Source organism: Lissotriton vulgaris, unplaced genomic scaffold (genome assembly GCF_964263255.1).
Source record: "Lissotriton vulgaris unplaced genomic scaffold, aLisVul1.2 SCAFFOLD_490, whole genome shotgun sequence".
Classification (NCBI taxonomy): domain Eukaryota; kingdom Metazoa; phylum Chordata; class Amphibia; order Caudata; family Salamandridae; genus Lissotriton; species Lissotriton vulgaris.
Window position 1 is genome coordinate 1,025,649 of NW_028240828.1, and position 19,759 is coordinate 1,045,407.

Genomic DNA, 19,759 nt, shown 5'->3' on the forward strand with positions numbered 1-19,759 from the left:
AGTTCCAGTGGCAGTGAGTTCCAGACTGAGGGTGCCAGAAAGGAGAATCTGAGACCTCCGTGTTTTTTGCGCTTGAAGCGGGGAGTTTGAAGGAGCGCAAGATGAGAGGAACGGAGGTTCCTGGAGGGGGTATAAGGGTGCAGGAGGGAAGAAATAAAGGAGGGACCGGTGCCGGCTAATTTATGAGTCAGGCAGCCAAGTTTGAACTTGCAGCGCTCCGAAACAGGGAGCCAGTGGAGGGCCTTGAGAAGGGGACGGACGTGTTGATGTTTTGGTTGGTGGTAGATAAGGTGAGCTGCCTGATTCTGAATCAGCTGCAATCTGCTGATTAGGTATTGTGGGATGCCAACATACAGGGCATTGGCGTAGTCGATCCGAGAGATGACTAACGCCAGCAGTGCCAAGGTGAGGGCTTCAGTGGTCAGGAAGTGGGCGATTTTCCGGATCTTCCGGAGCTGAAAAAAACAAGAGGACACAGTGGCACTGACCTGGTGCTTCATAGAGAGGTCTTGGGAGATGTAAATCCCGAGGCTTTTCACTTTGTCCGCAGGTTGGGGGGGGGGGGAAAGGGGCCAGAAGGTGGAGTTCCAGGGGTTGGATGAGCCTCCGACAAGAATGAGCTCCGTCTTGTCGGGATTGAGTTTGAGATGGTGAGTGCTCATCCAGTTACTGATATGGCAGAGGGTGGATTGGAAATCTTGAGCCGCTTCGTCCGAGGAGTCGAGATTGAAAACGAGCTGTATGTCATCTGCATAATTAAATGCAGAGACATTCCTACCGCGGAGGGAGCGGATCAAGGGGGTGAGGTAAAGGTTAAAAAGAAGGGGTGACAGGGATGAACCCTGCGGCACACCGCAGGTGACTCTCGTCCGGTTTGCTGTGAACTGGGAAAGATGGACCGATTGATGGCGGTCCGCAAGGAAGGAACAAACCCAGTTAAGGGCCATCCCGCTGATGCCTGCCTCTTTGACACGGTCGACTAAGATGGTGTGATCGACCGTGTCAAAGGCCGCTGACAGATCTAAGAGCACCAGGGCTTGGCTGATGTTGGAGTCAGCGCCTCTGCGAAGTTCCTCCATAACAGAGAGGATAACCGCCTCTGTCGAGTGGGCAGGTCTAAACCCAGCTTGCTGGGAGTCTAGAAAATTGGAGTCCTCGATGAAGGAGCGGAGGACGCTGGTCACATGCGTTTCAAGTACCTTGCTCAGGTAAGGCAGAAGGGAAATGGGGCGGAAGTTGCCCAAGACCGAGGGATCGGCGTTGGGTTTCTTTAATATGGGGACCACTTCGGCGTTCTTGAACTGGCTGGGGACCACGCCGAGCAGGAGAGAGTTGTTCAAGAGGGCCAATGGAGGGCCGGGGCAGGTCGAAAAAGCGGTCCGGAGAATGGCCGGAGGGCAGCAGTCTGTGGGGGAACCGGATGAGACTTTGTGGAGTAGGGGGAAGAAGTCTACTTCGGGAATAGGGGGGAGCTGGGTCAGGGAGCGAGAATTGAGAAAAGGAGCGGCCTCTGGGAGGGACATTGCTGGGGCTCCGGAGGAGATACTGTTTTTGATTTTGCTGATTTTGTCTATGAAGAAATGGTTGAGGGAATCACAGAGTGCCTGAGAGGGGAGGGGTTTGATGGTCACCCTATCCGGGTGTGAAAGTTCCTCCACAATAGCAAAAATATCTTTAGATTTTTGCGCGGAGTTGTGTTGCAGCAAATCGTAGACCTAGCCAAGGGAGGTTGTGCCAGGGAGAAAGTTGCCACCATTATTATATCCTTTCTGTCAAGTGAGTGATAAAATATCTGTTAAGGATGGTTTAGATTTACGATCGGATAGGTTAACACCTCCACATCCCATGAGAAAAAACATTATTGCTAATACTCATGACGGTCATCTTGGGGTGACTCTTACTAAGAGAAGGATTCGAGATTCATTTTGGTGGCCAATGATGGACCATGAAATCAATGAAGTGGTGGAAAATTTTGCAATTTACAAATCTGCAGACAAAAGCCTTAAAGTGCTCATTCTTCCTCTTAAGCCCACTGAGTGTCTGGAGGGTCAAAAGGGTTAAACTGGGCATAGATATTATGAGACCAAATGATTATTTGCCAGGTGGGTCCAGACTTATAGTGACTCTAGTTGACTACAGTTCAAAGTGGCCAGAATTAAAACTGGTCAGAGATCCCAACACTAGCGCTATTGTTAGATTTCTTCGAAAAATTGTTGGAATGGAAGGATTTCCTGAACACATTGTATCTAATAATGGTACTCAATTTGTATGCAAGAAAATTGGGAGTGTTCTTCAGGAATGTGGGGCTAAACGTCTAAAGAGTTCTTTATATCACCCTCAAACAAATGGACCTACAGAGAGGATGAATAGGATGGTGGGGGAATGCATCAGGTGGGCTAAATGCTCTAATGTTGATGTGGTGAAAGTGTATACAGTATGTTAGGGTTTTACAGGGCAACACTCCACTACCAAAATCTCTCCACTTTAACTAATGTGGAGGAGGAAGCCAAATACAAGTTTTCGTCCTGCGTGGATATTGAAGTGGATAAAAAAAAAAAAAAAGAGTCTACTATGGAACAGTTAATAGAAATCGTTAAAAGAACAATTTACTTGCCTTCGGTAAGGATGCATCTTGTAGAGGCGTATTAGTTGTAGATTACTTACCTTAGAATTTCCCCTAGGCGTCCGTCTGGATCCATAGATTTTTCAACAGCAGTACCCCTGCGCATTGGTAGGTAGTGTCAGTCAGGTCTGCGTCCGTTGTGGGCGTCATGGGTGCCAGGATGACTTTGTGGGACCTATATAGACACTGCCCATGCGCGCTGACGTCATTCTTAATACGACTTTCCATGCCAGAAGCGCAGAGCCATGAAAGACACTGACCACTGGTGCGTCAAAACAAGGGCCCTTTAGGGGAGTCCCTATTCCTAGAAATCCGTTTGCAGAGCGGGAAGGATGGGTGAGGCGGTAAGGAATCTACAACGAATATATGTCTCTATCAGATACATTGTTACCGAAGATCAGTAACTTATTCTGATAATTAGTTGTAAATACCTTACCTTAGCATCGATACTCTCGAAATACCAACCCTGGAGGTGGGTCTGCGAACCAAGATTACACCAGGAAGCCCAGGCGGACTGAATGGACTAAGTACCCGTCCCTCCGGACTTGGCTGTCCAGGCAGTAGTGTCTGATAAACGTGTGCGAGTATGCCCACGTCGCTGCCTGATAGAGGGACTCCGCGTGCTAAGGCAGTTGTTGCCGCTGTTGCTTTAGTGGAGTGAGCACGCAATCCAACAGGAGGTACCTTCTTCACCATAGCATAGCATTTTAATGCAGAGGACAACCCATTGAGAGATGGTCTGTTTTTGCACAGCCCCACCTTTTTTGGTGCCCACATAGCCTATGAAGGAGTTTATTGCCCACCCGGAAGCCCTTGGTACAATCAAGATAAAAAGCCATTAAAGTTAGAGGTGATCATTGGTGGAATCTGGCAACAGTTTTTAATGATGGAAAGGAGATGCCAGAGAATGGGTATTGTAGTGGACATAATTCTACTAAAATGTGTCACAAGATCATCCATCAACTAGTGGATGATGGGGAAAAAGTTGCTGATCCATGTGCAGGTTCATGGAAGAGGAATCACGGTAAAAATGTGCATGACTCATCCAATGTTGATATCAGACAACGTAAAAGTACTAGAACTACCTATTGTAAAAGCAAATCAGGTTTTGCTCCTTTTAATTATGTTTGGTTATGTGTTTGTCGTTTTATATTTATTCTACTTGGTCTCACATTTGTTAGTTGTCATGGGATGGTCTTGTGTGTTTTTTTTTAAGTCTAGGTGGATGTGATGTTTTCTTCTCTATTGGCGTCTTTGTATTTGGTTGTTGTCCTTTTTGTTGACTGGAAGAAAGAATGATGTGTAATACTTTGTTGGTACACTTAGCTTGTTCCTGGAAGAAGGAACAAGCTGCAGTTATACATTCTATTTTGGAAAGCTATGATGTTAGGGCCACCCTATCTACTGAATGTGCGATGATAGTTAAATGGTGTTGTGTGTAGAGGAGCTCCTGTGCATTTGTCCTCCCCACCACAGTAATCTCAATAGAAAAAAATCTTTACTTCATCAGCGACATGTCAAATTACTATACTCATTTTTTTGCGAAAATGCAGCTGGAAAGCTTAAAAAACGAAATTCTAGAATGGCAATTGTTTCCCTATTTTGTCACTTTGAAGCAGTATGAAATAAACGCGTAGCCAATTTCCCTTCCAAGGCCAGCTGGTGCTATTATTTTTCTCAATTATGGTGTGCAGCTGTATTTCTGTACCAGCACAAATGAGTGTCGGACTGGCTTATCAGACAATGAAGCAGTGCCTGATTGGTTGGTCTGATAGGTTAGTATTTGGGCCTTTTTTGCTGTTGTTGGGCCTGTTTTATGTATGGGTGGGCGGAATTCGCGTAATCATGTTACGCAAATCTCCGTGAAACGGTAAAAAATCTTTGCGAACATGCAGAAATTCCCCGAACACGCGGAATTGCTTGTTCCCGATGCTTTTTTACTGTTCGCAATTGCTGTTTGGGTGCTTGGGGGAAAATGTCACACATTTGAGAACGCGGACAAGCAAAAAAATTCGCAAAGTCGCGGAACCCAGAATTTTGGGCAATTTTGCGTTCTCCGCGGAACGCGAAATTACTTAAATTTCGCAAGCGGAATGGAATTTACTGCCCAGGTCTAGTTTTATGGCCTGCAGCCCGGTTTTTACTTTTGATTTCTCTGGAATTAAAACAAATATTGACTGCAGCAAGCTCAAATCCGTGCTATCTTCCATACCTTGCAGGACACTTATACAGCGTGTCTTTGCAAGATCAAAACTGCCCCAGTTTGAAAAGCAGTGCCACTTTTCTAGCTATGTAATTTGTTAATGGCTGTCACAAATATTTGATGCCCGGACAATATTCTATCCCAGTCTGACCGTGGCGGAAGGCCACTCAAAGAGCAAATTTAACTATTACGCACCAGTAGGGAATAAACAAACTATTACAATTTTTAACAAGTCTGTTTAATTGTGCACACAAGTGAGTAGGTTAATGGGCCCCATTCATAGAGTCCTTTCTGTTAAATAGCCATGTTTTCTGGCCAGTGTTTGGAAGTGAACCAGTTTTTTTTTTTTTTACACTTTAGGGCACAACAAATTTAGCAACAGTTGCAGTAATGCGAATAACATGCTGAGACATATAGGAACACTGGAAAAGCAGTACTTAACTTGCATGCAAGAACATTATTGGCTTTCAGACCATTTTAAAATACACGATTATACATACTTACATTATTGCATTCTCCCAGGAAATATAGTGCAAATCCGTCAGCCTTGGTAGCTGTCAAAAGAAATTAGTTTTAGAAAGCAAAGTTATTCTAGGAGGGCAATGAAAGAGGTAAAACAGTATCATTCCACCACACAGTCCGCAGATAGCAAACACCATACAGCTATCAATCCTGGTTGGGATTTCGGGACAGTAGGAGGCCAGTTTTAAGTTCTGCTATAGTCGAATTTCCAACAGGCCAGTTTTAAGTTCTGCTATAGTCGAATTTCCAACTTCCTTGAGACTCAAATTCTATCAATTTTGTCCATTCAATTTAGGGGTGATCACTACATTTTGTAGCGACTAAAGATATAATTAGTTAAATATCCCTACGTTCGTATTAGTTTTAATGTCTTTATTTAGATCCTAGCTGAAATCATTTAGGAGAGACAGAGGGTGGATACCTACAGAGAGCTGGAAAGGACATGCATGCCCACTTTAGATCTGTCCGAATTGTAATTCATCACAGGCTCTGGCTTGAGGGTTTACATACACCACAGGGCATTGCTACCTACCTAATCACCCTAATAAAAAAAGTATGCCTTGAGACAGGAGTGATTTGTTGAAATGACAGCATATCGCTGGGCTGCACCGGGGTGGTAGTGTGCAGTCAGTAAATCGATATGCTTCCCAATCAATATCCCAGAAAGTAGTAGCCATGCTACTATACAATGGACACTGGGCCACTAAATGTAAGGGACCGTTTGCATTGCCCCTAAATAAATAAATTACTTATAAACTATTTCCCCATGAAAATTTGCATGAAATAAATAAAGCAATTTTCCAATACAAACGTGTGGAATCCGGACACTCGCACAATATTTTTTTTGATGCTTAGCGTAAACTCTGTACTCTAGTAATGCACTTTATAAGAATCCCTACAATTTACTAATCATTGCTTCCAATTCATCACAGAATGGATAGAAACACGCCAGATCATTAAGGTCTTTACACAAGAAAGCATGCTGACACATGACACCTTTCTTTTCAAAACAGATATACAACAAGATCAGAGTGCTTCTTACGCCGTTATCATAGCAAGCCTTATAAATTGTTAGGCATAGCTAGTCTCCCAGATATTGACAGTGTAAACACTAGTGTAATGACGCCTTAAAATCCTACCTGGCTACCAGCAGACACTTTACAGTCGGTACATACTGTTTCTCTATCATCTAGCCTTCAACCACAATACATAAAGTGAAATGAAAAGTTGTGAAAACACTGCCAGGACATGTTTATGTACTTTATGTACTTTTTATTGCCATTTCAGTGATTTAAAATATATACATAAACTCCTTAAAGTAATTAAAAACTTTTACACACACTGCTAAGTTTTTTGGACAAAAGAGAAAGTTGCTACATTTTTTCACCATTTTGTAAAAAGATCGGCCGAAGCCAACGATAACGAATCGAGGCCAATACTGGACAAACAAACAAAACATGGTCTAGGGTCTGAATGCTCAGCCTACACAAGTTTTTCAATTACTCAAATTCTGGGACCAGTTTGCTGTTAAATTATTTAGAGGTAAGAGATTCATGAGGCATAAAATGAGCAAACGTCGAATTCCGTGTTCCAAAAAAAGTATTTTTGTGCAATTCTCTGTCAGTTTGTCCTTACTATTAATTTTAATCTATCTTTATAATTGCAAAATGTAATATCTCTATTAAAGCTAATTTTGCCACTTAAGGATTATAGGAGAGATTTAAATCCTAATGGTGGGAGTGTGAACACTGATTCTTCTTGTATACCAAAGGTTTTTAGTGCCAATGAGAAATCACGGAGACCAGCCAATCTAATGTATCCAATAGGGACTTAACCACATTATTCCAAAATGTCTGGAAAGGGAGGCAGCTCCAGATTGTATGAGGAAAATCCCTCACTGCTACATGACATTCTAGGCATGTTGAGGAGGAATGCCTATGCATCGGCTAGAGCTTCTTACAGGTAGAATAGTCTGCGTAGGTAATTGTATTACGCTGTAGTGAGATTAAAAATGGCTACCTCTCTTGATGATTAAGCGTCTCGCCAACAAGTGCAAAGAACATTTTTAAACATACGGCAAGGACACCCAATTAAATTCCAGATTGAATACAATTTCAGGAGCTGGGTAAAAATCACAACATACACAGCCTTTTATTGAAAAAAAGATAGCATTAACTAAAAGACCATCGCAAAGTATGATTCAGCCATTCTACAGACGTCCGAGACTAGAAATACCTCCTTCGACCAATGAAACAAAGACACCTAAAAACTTCTTTTTGATTCTGAGCATGGTTTCATTCCAAGTAAACACAGTGGTCAAGGGTATCAATATACAGCTCACCATACTTAGGAAAATCCTGCTAATCCTCTAAACAGATCACTGGATGTAGCAGACATACCAAGTTTATCGCATGCATGGACTACTATACCATCTGTTACACCAGGCTTTCAATGATAGACAGCAAAGCCAGTGGATCCTGGTGGAGAGTGCACAGATTACTCTGGAAAAAAAACAGCCACCCTTTTAAAGCCAACAAAAAGGACCAGGTAGGCAGATCAACTAAATAAATCTGAACAAAGATTTTGTGCTCTCACTTCTCTAACAAATAATCATGGATAGAATGATATGCATCTTAATTATTATAATAAAAATATATATTTTTATAACAGGAGACTGCTAGAATCAGCGATTTAATTGACGAGTACTGAATATAAAGTAGGAGATTGGCTCAGTGCATTCTGAATGATTTGCTGATTATTGGTTGAAGAAGTGAGAGCACAAAAGGCAACATTTGTTAAGATTTTGTCAAATGGGGCAAATCCCACACTGATACTTGAACTATGAAGAAGCTCCTGTGATCAAAGACTACATACCTGATTAATCGACAGACCTTTAAGAACTTGAAATATGGAGGCACAGCCTGACATTACAGAGCCCAAAGTTATGGAACACACTGAACACAGCACTCAGAGTACATGTGGTTCAGAAAACACTTGAAAACAAACCAACTCCAACTTCCTTCTGACTGATCTCCATGCTGAAAAGAGGTTGAGTCTGAAGAATGTTCGTCACGGGTTTAGAATGCACACTACCCCCCATCCCACAAACTTTAGTGCTTTCATATGACTTTAAGCTTATGCTAACTGATTTATTAAACTACTAAATTACATTGAGACATTTCTGGTTTTGTTTGCTTGTGCATTGGAATATCCTCCGCACATTTCAAAATGTATGGTGCAAGTGTAACTAACTTTTCTACCCTTAAAAGATCTTTTTTCCCCCTCTGGATTTCATGGTATTTTATGCTTTACACTACAGAGTTTTAATATTGCAAGTAATGTTTTTTAAAGTTATGTCAGGTTATACATTTGTGCTATGTTTGTATTTAAGTGTCTGTTCCCTAGTGGTTGCATGTGGATGTACTGATGGAAACGTGTTGCTTTGCAATTTGTTTGCCAATTTTAGTTGCTATCCAAAGTGCATACCATAAATGTTTTCTTTGATAGTGTTCATCACTATATGTATATATGTATGCATCAAACCTTAATTTCTATGAGCGTTCTAATTTAGAGGACATACCTTTTTAACAATGCATTAACCGTCCTTAAACCAGTTACTGCTCCGATCACTTGCTGACTTTATGCTTGTGTTTAATCCTGTACGGTGCGGACCTATGGGGTTTTGCTGATCTTTCCTCTTTGGTTACAGCCCAAAACAAATTTTTAAGAAATCTAATAGGTCTCCCCAGTTCTAGCCCCATGAAACAGTTATTAATGGACCTTGGGTGCCATGCCATAGGTAACATTGCCCGCTTTAAACCACTAGCTCTATGGAGGAGGATATGGTGTACCCCAGAATTGGCTATGTATGCAAAGGCAGTGTTGGATGTACGTTCCATTATGGGTTCTGGAAATCTCCCATGGTTTAAACAGATCAGACTGCTCTTGGAGGCTATGGGATTGGGAAATTTGTGGTCTGACCCTGTTAACAGCCCTTTTTCACCAAAAAAGCTATTTAAACAGCAGTACTGGACCATGATTAGTCAGAAACACTTCAGTCAGATGTCGGCCACCTCACTGTCCGGGATGTTTCTGGAACAAAAAAACGACCCTCTATTAGAAGAATATTGGGATACTATTACTAGGTCCAGTGATAGGAAATTATATCATCAGCTTAGGGTTGGCTGTCTACCCATCCGTTTATTCACCAAAAACTGGCGGGGACAGGTTGGTAAATCTTGTAGATGGTGTATGGATGGCAGGGAATCTATAGGCCATATATTTTTTTGAGTATCCGGCCTATGTGGCCGCACGGATTAAATGGTTAAAACCAATTTGTCGAAACCTGGGCACAAGGGTGGGATCCGAAGCCTTAAGGGTCCTAAGGTATGACACTAGCGAACCTATTGTTATCGCCGTAGCAAAATTCCTAGGATGGGTATGGATCATTAGGGCCAGGCCAGAATCAGTGTAGCATTCTTTTTAAAGTTTTTAAAGTTTTCTTAAGTTTTTATCTAGCACACATTGTATATTGTATTTTAAATTATGTCTTACCTTCGTTTATCTTAATTGCTAAGTGTCTTTTTTTTTAGCTTATGGAAATTGTCCTTTTAACTATATTTATGATCTACTGTTTCTTTTCCCTGTGGTTGTACCTACAGTACAAACTGTATTTTATGATGAATTGAATCGAAATAAAGACATTTGAAATTGTTTAATGCTGTTCAGTGCTGCTGCCTGTTGACTGGGTTTGCACATATAGAAATCTGCCCCGATAGGGAGCACAGTGTACAATGCTTCTTCTACAGCTTATGTTCCCTGATAGCTTGCTATCTCAGAAACCCTTCTCCCACTGTACCCCTAAAACGCTGCATGGAAAATTGACCTTGACATACTTTAAGAGTGACCATCTTCTGCATACCTTCTAATTCTGAGTATACCCTACTCTCAGTAACATGCCTACCTGGCTCATTGTTGCTTACTGTAATTCTGCAAATGGCCGATACCTAATTTCATGGATAACATCTCTTCTTTAAAACCCTATCCCTGTAATCTAACATTACCTAATCTCTACCAGCCAATCTATCTCATCTACCATTCACCTCAAACTACATAGCCTAATGATCACATCTACCTGGTATTAACATATCGCAAAGAACTGGAGTAAATGCATGCAATTTTTTCTTGAGAGTACATGATTAACCGGAATAACCACCAACCACCACTAGATTAACCACTAACTTTGGATGTCGGGGTAAGGTGCCACTCACGTAAAACACTTCAATGCCTCGTCGGAGGTTGTAAGCGCTAAATAAATCCAATTACAATTGGAGGAAGCATACACAAGTGTCCCAACATCTTTTGGATATGTATCAATTCATGTGGATTAGTGTTGCATTCAGTGAGAAGTGTGTATAGATAAAGGTTTCAGAACTTTTTACATATATGTATTTAGTCTGTATCAAAGCGTGCAGACTACATGGCGAAGAAAGAGGGGAATGCACGTTAATGGTAATCATATATTAATTCCTCACATTTGAAGAGACAAGAGAGAAAGCGGAGGTAGACGTGGTCAGTTTTTAGTCTATATTTAGTTATCGAGAGCCGTTGGGTCTAAATGGAATGAAGTCTCTGCCATAACCCATAAATTTGAAAAGCTGCTGTAACAGTTAGATTTATCAAAAGGGAGATGGCTGATATGATCAATAAATTGAAGTACACCGTAAAAAAGTTGAGGAATAACTTCAAATTGAACAAGTTACTTACTGTAGGTAACATTTCTGGTGTGTACACCAGCCAACTAAAAGCATATTCATGTGCACCACAAGGTGGTGCTGTGTGGTTCCGCACCACCCCAGAAATTAAGGCAGAGAGCAACACAAAAGTGCCACCCCGGCGTACTGCCTCAGTTTCTTGCTTGACTCTTTAGGCACGCTCAAATGGCAAGAATGTTTTTGTTTAAAAAAATGTTATTAACAGCATGGCGACACAAACCACAGCAAACAGGATCAGATACCCACGCACAGGACCCACACAGGGGTGCCAAATGTTACAATACTACAAGGCAAAACAATCCAGACACGGACTCCTGTGAGCGCACCCATCCATGTGTAACCATACTAATGCGAATTACCCTTCAGATAGTCAAGTAGGTGATCAAGCGGTGTGTGGGGTGGAAAATACTCACCAGCAAATAGAGAGAAGACGGGGCAACTAACTAAACAATACTGTGAGGGAGCGGACACTCGGGAGAGAAATGAAAGATTCCCAACATTCATTTAGGGCCAAGCAGTGTGATGGGTCATCAAGTAGGTCCGGTATGGAAGCGTCGGGAAGTCCCTAGGGTCAGGTGTTGTAGGCTGCATCATCGGCTAATCTGGGTCCGACAGCTCAGTCTTCCTCGAAGAAGCATCATCAGTAATATGAATGAGTCTCCCAGATTCATATATGCGGGGGCAGTTCTGGGCGCTTGCGTGTGGTCTGGGTTTTGTAATCGTTTCCGTACCTCAGTGAAGCATCACTCCCTCACAGGCAACCCAATTAGATAGCTCCTTGTTCTATCTCTGGAGAGTGGGGGCCCCAAGGAGAATTCCACTGAATAGTGATCTGATGTCGTGCAAGAATTATGACCAGGTTAACAAATATTGAGGTAATAATTTTCACTTTAAGTCGGAGGAAACAGGCACAAGAGACTGGTTGCTGGGGAACAGGCAATAGAGTGCCCTGCAGCAGAATTGATCAAACTCACTAATGTCTCCCAAAAAGGTGTAAGAGCTGCGCATCCCCATGCTGTGGAAGAAGTCGTATCTATCTCTAGAGAGAGGGCACACCGCCTGCATCCCCGGGAATATAAGATTAATGCGTTTAGGTGTCAGATAGACTCTATGGAGATAGGAATATTGAATGAAACAGAAGCAGGCACTGCGAGATTCACAAGGTGTGCATCGTAGAATGTTGTGCCAGTCCTCATCCGTAAGCACTTGCTTCACGTCACTGGGTCTGTGCTATCAATGCCTTGTAAATGATAGTAATCACATGGGCCTGGCCTATGATGGTACATATAGTCTCCAAAGTCGGGTGGCACAGGGGTTTACACCCGTCTGACACTCATATCTGCCGTCAGTGCCCCAATACACAGGAAACAGGGAGCCAGGAGAGTATAATCATCTACCAAGTCTTTGAAATCTAGCATGGACCCGTCCGTATACCAGTCGCCAAGCACTCATTTCCTTTCTCTCCCTGTCTCGTAGTCTAGCCCAACTGCCCTCATGTGGAAGATGTAATAGTGCAGTCAGGGGCCTTTTGTAGGATGTCCCATCAGCGTGCATTGAAATGCCCTGGTCCATAAGAACCATAAAGTATCCAATAACATCAGAGTTCTATCATCGCCCCCACCAAGCCCTTGGGTTAATCAGTATGGCTGACGGAGAGACACAGCTCAGGATAAATCAAGCACCAGGCGGCATGCTGTTACAACTGCAATACCTCCAGTAGGATACCCATTTGAGTTGTGCTACAGGATAATAAAGTTGCAGATACGGAACTGCCGCAGCACTGCAATCCGTGGGGAGGCTGAGTTTGGTCAGCACCAGCCTGATCCCTATATAAGATGGAGTAAGAGACCGTCCATCTCGAGAAAGATGGCTATCGGGAGCCGAATTGGCAGTGCTGCAAAATATTTGGCGAGGAGGATGGAAAGCCATCTTCAACAGCACAACCCTGCCCGTCACGGATAACGGTAGGGTCAGCTAAAAGGTGAAGGGGGAGCAAAGGGACGTCAACAATAATCCATAAGCCACCTTCAAAAACATCATCCACTATGATAACTACGCACACCTAGATACCTAAAGGTATGAGGTTCCCACCGGAGAGCAGAACCTACCTCAGACGGTGTAGAGGTGGTACCTGGTGCATGGATCGAAAAGGCGTTTCATCCCACTTCATACTGAGACATAAGCAGCGATTTTCCTCCAGAGCATGACAGGCGCAGCTGACATCTGAGCGCTCTCCAGAGACATAGCAGCAAATTGTCTGCCTCGAGGAATATATAGAAGGGGATAACTATCAATTTACAACCCTCCACAAAGTACATTACCCAGATGAAAAGAACTACCAGTTTCCTCACCTCTAGAGAACAGGTTGCGTGACAAACACATAACTCAAAAGGCAATCTCGTTAACATACTAAAAGCTAGTAAACAAAGCCCCTAACCTGGTAGTAAAACTGTGGGAAAAATGGGAAAATGACATCGCAGACATTCAGGAGGACGATTGGGCAGATCCCCTAAAGAAGTAGCCATTAAGTCGCCTCATACAGCTCAAAGTGCTCAACAGAGCTTATATCTCATGCACTGCATTGGTGGTGAAAATGGGTAGGCAATCAGATTCACTTTGCCGAAGGGGATGTGGTCAAGAGGGAACATTTTTTCACATAATAAGAGCGTCTCACAAAATCCAGTCCTACTGGACTAAGAACCAGTTTCTTAAGCAGTTTATATGGAGTGGAGGTGCCATTGCCGACCAAACTATGTTTACTTAACCTATGGAAGACAACAGACCTGGGGAGCGAATGGGAGTGACTTTAGCACTGGGAATCACCAAAAGAAATATAACGCACAGTTTACGCTCGGTGACTGGAAAAAAGATATGGACTGGTGCATGGTGGCAGAAAAAAAGACATCCCTGAATAGAGGATATCCTCACAAGTAGGAAAGGGTCTGGGCAAAGTGGAATGAGTATCGAGGACTTTGTGTACAGCCCCATGGCCAAAGCCCGACAAAGGGGGCTAGAGGACGGACATGATCAAATGCCAACTCTGGGGGGAAATTGATGGAAATGTTGGGAAAAAGCAATGCAGATAATTGATGCAATGTGCTGATATGTTTTCTGGAATGGTGGTTTATCAATATGTGGTGTGTATTCTTGCTGCAATACTGTAATAAAAAAAAGTGGGAAAAAAAAGTAGGGCTAACGTTTCCACATACGTTACATAGAATTCCAGGGGCATGCAGTCTGTGCCCGGCTCCTTGCCCCTTAGCCAGGGCCTTAATCACTCACTGCAGTGCAATCTCTCTGCCCACAGAAGCAGCCACCGTCGGCGATAGATACTTTGCACCCACCACCAAAATACACTTGTGAGGAGGTGGACAGCCAATTGCGACGGGGCAGCTGGAGAGAGAGGAGTCATGCGATGTAAAAGTCGCACTGAACTCGGCCTGATTACAGGCTAAGATGCCTTTCTCAGGGCGCAACTTGAGTATTTGGGAGCCATGTCGATCTGGGTTGGCCAGCCAGGCCAGCAATCAACCAGATTTATCACACTCAGAGTGTTTTTTAATTAGGTAAGCTCCATAGACGTAGGCTTGGCGTCATGTAAGCAGCTCAAAAGGTTTCTTTCATTCCGAAACTGGTCTGCTGGTGCTGTGACACCCTCAGTCAGTAGTTCTAAGCTTGTCATTCGATACTCTAGAGCTACAATCTCAGCATACAATTGGGCCCGGGTACCCACCGTCACCGATATGCAATGGTCACATCTATTAGTGTCAAGGCAGACCGATAATTGATACATGCTCAAGTAATAGGAATAGGCCCTACCACTAGGCTTGTGAGCCCCCAAGAGATCAATAAATCCCGTTAAGGCATTTACATAACAGCTGACCTGTTTTAGGGATCGGAGATATGGGCAACTATGAAAGAGAAGGGCGTTCCGGAAACACAACTGAAGTCATCTTCCAGTAACAGTGGGTAGTGGTGCAGTTGGGTAATGCGAGGGTTGATGGAAGTCAGAAAGGCTGACTGACCCATATTGGGGGGTAGATGTTTGCCACTGCTATCTCCCGGCCACCCAATTTTTCAGCCAATAATATATTACGACCCTCTGGATCTATGACCCTTATCTGTGTAAGAAAGGGGGTCCCGGGTGGTAACCAAATCAATACCACTCTAGAGAATGCAGAGTACTCTGTGGCATAAACGTTTACGCTCCACAGTTTTTTTTGATGCCTGGCCCCCCTCTTTCGTCAAGTGCGTCTCTTGAAAAAAGGCTATGTGGATCTTCCATCTTTTAAGATTCTTTCGGGTCTTATCTCTTGGAAGGGAAAATGAGTCCCCTTGGAACTAAACAGAGGACATCAACAGTTTGATCAAACATGAACAAACACCAAGAACACCCCCCTAGGACAGTTGTTCGAGGTGGCTCTGGTGGGTCCTCCCTGGACTGTGGGTCTGTGGAGTAGACTCAGACCAAAAAGTCTTGCATGACAGAGTGAGCAAATCATTACCTTTGGACCTGGTTGTCAAGGCAGTAGTGCTTCATGAACATGTGCACATATGCCCATGTGTGAGTCTGACAGATTTCAAGGACAAGCATGCGATGTACTAATGCAGTGGTAGGAGCCATAGCCCTGGTGGATTGGGCTCTCACTTCTTCGGTGACTGCTTTTTGGCCAGAGTGTAGAAGAAGTTAATGTAAAGAACTTTTCACATCAACTGAGTCCTCTTTTGCACAGCCTTTCCTTTCTTCGCCACAGAGAACCCAACAAGAAGCTGATCATCAACCCAATGGTCCTTTATACAATTGACGTAAATGCTTAAAGCCACTTTCGGGCCCAACTGATGTAGTCTCTCCTCTGTTGAGGAAGAGGGGGCTAAGAATGCTGAAAGAGTGAATGATTGCCCAATGTGGAAAAGTCTCGCAACTTTTGGCTAGAAAGCAGTTTTAGTCCTCAGCACCAATTTGTCCAGAAAAAGGGGGGTGTACGGCGGTCCATAGATAGTCCCTGAAGTTCATTCACATGACGAGCTGAAGTGTTCACAATGAGGAATACAGTCATTTAAGGTCAGAAGACATAACAAGCAGCTGTGCATTGGGTCGAAGGACGTACATAGACATCAAGACCAAGTTAAGGTCTCACTGTAGCATCACAAAACAAGTTTGTGAGGGAACATGTATGTCAAACTTTTACTAAACTAATCTCAAGAGGTGAATTGAACATGGATGGCTTGTTCAGCAAATGCAAAAAAGTTGAAAGGCCCAATGTTAGAGCTGGCACCATAGGCATGGGTCTCCCTTCCATGTTTTGCTGTTGTCGCCTCTGTTTTTGCTTGTATTAGATGCTCTGGGCGCTGTGCGACTGCCATTCAGTGCCACAGAGCGAATGCTCCTGGTGTAAATATGACTGTGAATTGGTATATCACCGATTGGCTTATTTGGTTTACCTGTTAGTCCCTAGTAGTGTGGCCTGTGTGTGCCCAGGGCTGATAACTCAAATGCTGCTGGTGGGCCTGCAGCGCTGGCTTGCGCCACCCACAGAAGCAGCTTGTAAAATGTACCTCAGACCTGCCACTGCAGTGTCTGTGTGCAGTCCAGAACTGCCATCTTGACTGTGAAGTGCCCACACTTCCCAGCCCCTGAACACTCCCTTGATATTGTATCAGTCACCCCTATGGTATGGTGCATTGTGTGTGTAAGGTATGACATAGCTTGATATGTGCAGCATGTCCTGGTAGTGAATTACACACCATTTCGTTTTTCACTACTGCAAGGCTACCTGTTCTCCATAGGTTAGAATGGGCAGTTTGACTTTCACATCTTAGAGTCCTAACTGACTCAGGGAACATGGTAGAAATTAGAGTTTAGTATGCCTGAACTCAGAATGATCAAATACATCTTTTAGCTAAGTTGGTTTTAATATTCTGTGTTTGAAAATACCATTTTTAGAAAGTAGGTATTTTCTTGCCTAAGCCTTCTAGTGTGCTCTGCTGTTATGTGTATTGGCTGTCTGGGTTTAGAGGGGCAAGGCAGGCTGAGTCAGACCTGGGTTGAATAGAGAGATCTGCATTGAGTACGGGGGAGGAGTAGCTCCTTGACCTGAACAGGGCTGTGCCTGGCAAGGTGAATGCTGTCTCCACCTCCTACTGTGCGTCTGATGGCAGACCCCCTCTGTCTGAAAGTAAGGATGCAGCCTGGTAAACAAAGTGTGCAAGGCATGAGCAGAACTGGTTTTTACTGGGCTCAGTGACTTTTTAGAACAAAGACTTTTGGGGTATAAATATCTGTGCACAAACCCCTGATTTTTGTATTGTTCCTTGATGTCAAGAAGAACCTCTGTCCGTTTCACTGAAGGAATCTACAGGAGAGGACTGTCCTTGTGCGTTATTTCTTAGATTGGCCTGCAGTAGTTCCCCCTGGACTTGGAAGAAGAGGGAAAAAGGACTTTGAGACAACTTTTATTTTGCTAAAGCAATCCCCCAAGGGCAAGAAGGAAGCTAGCCTCCTACTGGAGTCACAGGCACATCTGACTTCCCCCACCAGCCTCCTGATTCCTCCACGCTAGGATTTCTATCTGAAGGTGTGGCCCCTGTGAGTTCCAGGGCCTCTAGTTCTACTCCAGAGCAGAGAGTGCTGAAATCGGAGCTAACGCCCATCTGCGAGCCGCCGCAGCTGAAGAGCGTCAGAAAAATCACCGCGCTGCAGCCGCAGGGGGGTCGCAAACCAAGAATGATCGCACGCTTGCAGGCCCCAAAGTTCTCGCTAACATTCAAAGGTCCTCCCATCGCATGTTTGCGGGCCACAGAGTGCTCGCTAACCCCGGATCATCACATTGAGATCGTGGCATCACGATATCGCAGTGCCGGCACCGTGCGTCTGCCATTTTCATCGCAGCGCATCCGGATCGTTGCTCCCTCGCGGGGCACCATTTTTTTCACATCGCAACAGGGTCGCTCAAGCTACAGGTCCAGCGCATCATCCTCCCTTGCGGCAAGGATTCAACTCATCACCGGCCTCGCATGAGGAAAATCAATGCTACAGCTCCTTTGCGCCATTTTGTTGGTTTTGCTACAAAATCCAGGTACTTTGTAAGTAAGAGGGTCGCAGAGACCACTGCCTTGAAACTGAACTCTTATTTGCACACTCTGAACTATTTTTGCAGCATTTCAAGAATAACCCTATTTTACATTATTGTGGCTTTTTAACGTTATTGGTCTTGTGTCAAGTCTATATATAAAGATACTTATTTTTTAAAGCTACTTGAGTGGTGTCCCTTTGTAGTGTTTCTCACTGTGTTACTGTGTATGATCATAAATGCTTTACACACTGCCTCCGAGATAAGCCTATCTGCTCGTGCTACGTTACCGCAGGGTTGAACAGGGGTTCTCAAAGGGTGTAGCCCCCTTACTCTGACTTAGGAAGATGGGCCCCTACTTGGACAGTGACCAGCCATTGCCAACTAGAGACCCCATTTCTAACAGCCAACAAATAGCCTTAAGTAATGTCCACTGCAAGGATTGCTGGACCAAAGGCAAAACAAACATTAAAACATCAGACAGTCTGGCTTGTAAAGTGTCTGTTGCAGACTCTAAATCTATACCAGGCCACAAATGTGTCCTAGTGGCTGGCATAAAAGGGCTTTTGTCAGGTGCCTGACAGCAAGGATGACATCACAACTGCAGGCAGCAGAGTTAATGTATTCAAACTACAGCTCAATCTCCATGCAAGGAGGTGTAGATTGCGTGGGCTCAGGCAAACAACCACCTTGCTGCTGTAACGGAAGGCCCTCCCAATGCGGTAATTCGATCGAAAGACAGATGCTCATGCCCAGGGGTTACGGGTACCACACTCCCCTAGTCCAATCTGGAGCGACTAGGGTGACTTGGGCCCAGTCGTTCTTGATCTTTTTCCTCTCTCCAGGCAGGAAGGTGTACATGAGTCCCATTTTCCATTCCAGCCAGAATGCATTTCCTCACAAGTGTTTTTGCAGGCGCTCCAATACACAAAACTTTGGACACTGCAAGTTTTAAGCAATGGCAGAAAGATCTAGCCTGGATTCTCCCCACTGCCAGAAGATGCCATGTGCAACCTTGGGATGTAGGTGCCATTCATGGTTTCTGCCAGGTGATGCTGCCTCAACTCGTACATCTAATCATTCAAGGATTCTCCAGTTGGTTCATGATGAGGGAAATACCCTTATTTTCCAGCCAACTCCGAAGGGAAAAAGCATTGTGGCCCAGGAACTAGAAACCCACTTCATTCTGCTTATAGCAGCACCAAATGGCAGTGGTGTTGTCTGTGAGTACCTGCACTAGCCTCCCTTTGATGGACAGCAGGAAGACGTTTAACATCAGACAAATGGGTCGCAAACCCCACGGTTTGATAAGGAGACTGGTTTCTGCAGGAGAGCAGAGTGCTCGGATCTCCACATCGCTCAGATGACATCCCCAAACCAATATGGCTGCTTCAGTCACAACTGTATGGTCTGGGTGGGGAAAGGAGAGGGGCCATCTTCCATTTCAATAGTGTCCAAGCAGCCACACTGACAATCTTGTGCAGTTTCTTCCAAAATCAGAACAGCCTCTGACAAGTTTCCTAGGTGCTGGAACCTCGGGATCTTTATATTCCACTGCAGAGCCCAC

At 44.1% G+C, this 19,759-nt stretch overlaps 1 protein-coding gene across 1 annotated transcript in view; it reads right to left on the bottom strand.

The window, feature by feature from the left end:
- The window catches only part of LOC147672520 (cAMP and cAMP-inhibited cGMP 3',5'-cyclic phosphodiesterase 10A-like), a 909,783-nt gene that overhangs the window by 694,179 nt on the left and 195,845 nt on the right, over positions 1-19,759 (bottom strand). The window contains exon 4 of the mRNA XM_086947973.1: positions 5,331-5,380. Within this exon, the coding sequence (XP_086804099.1) occupies positions 5,331-5,380 (50 nt within the window). The remainder of the gene's footprint in view (positions 1-5,330; positions 5,381-19,759) is intronic.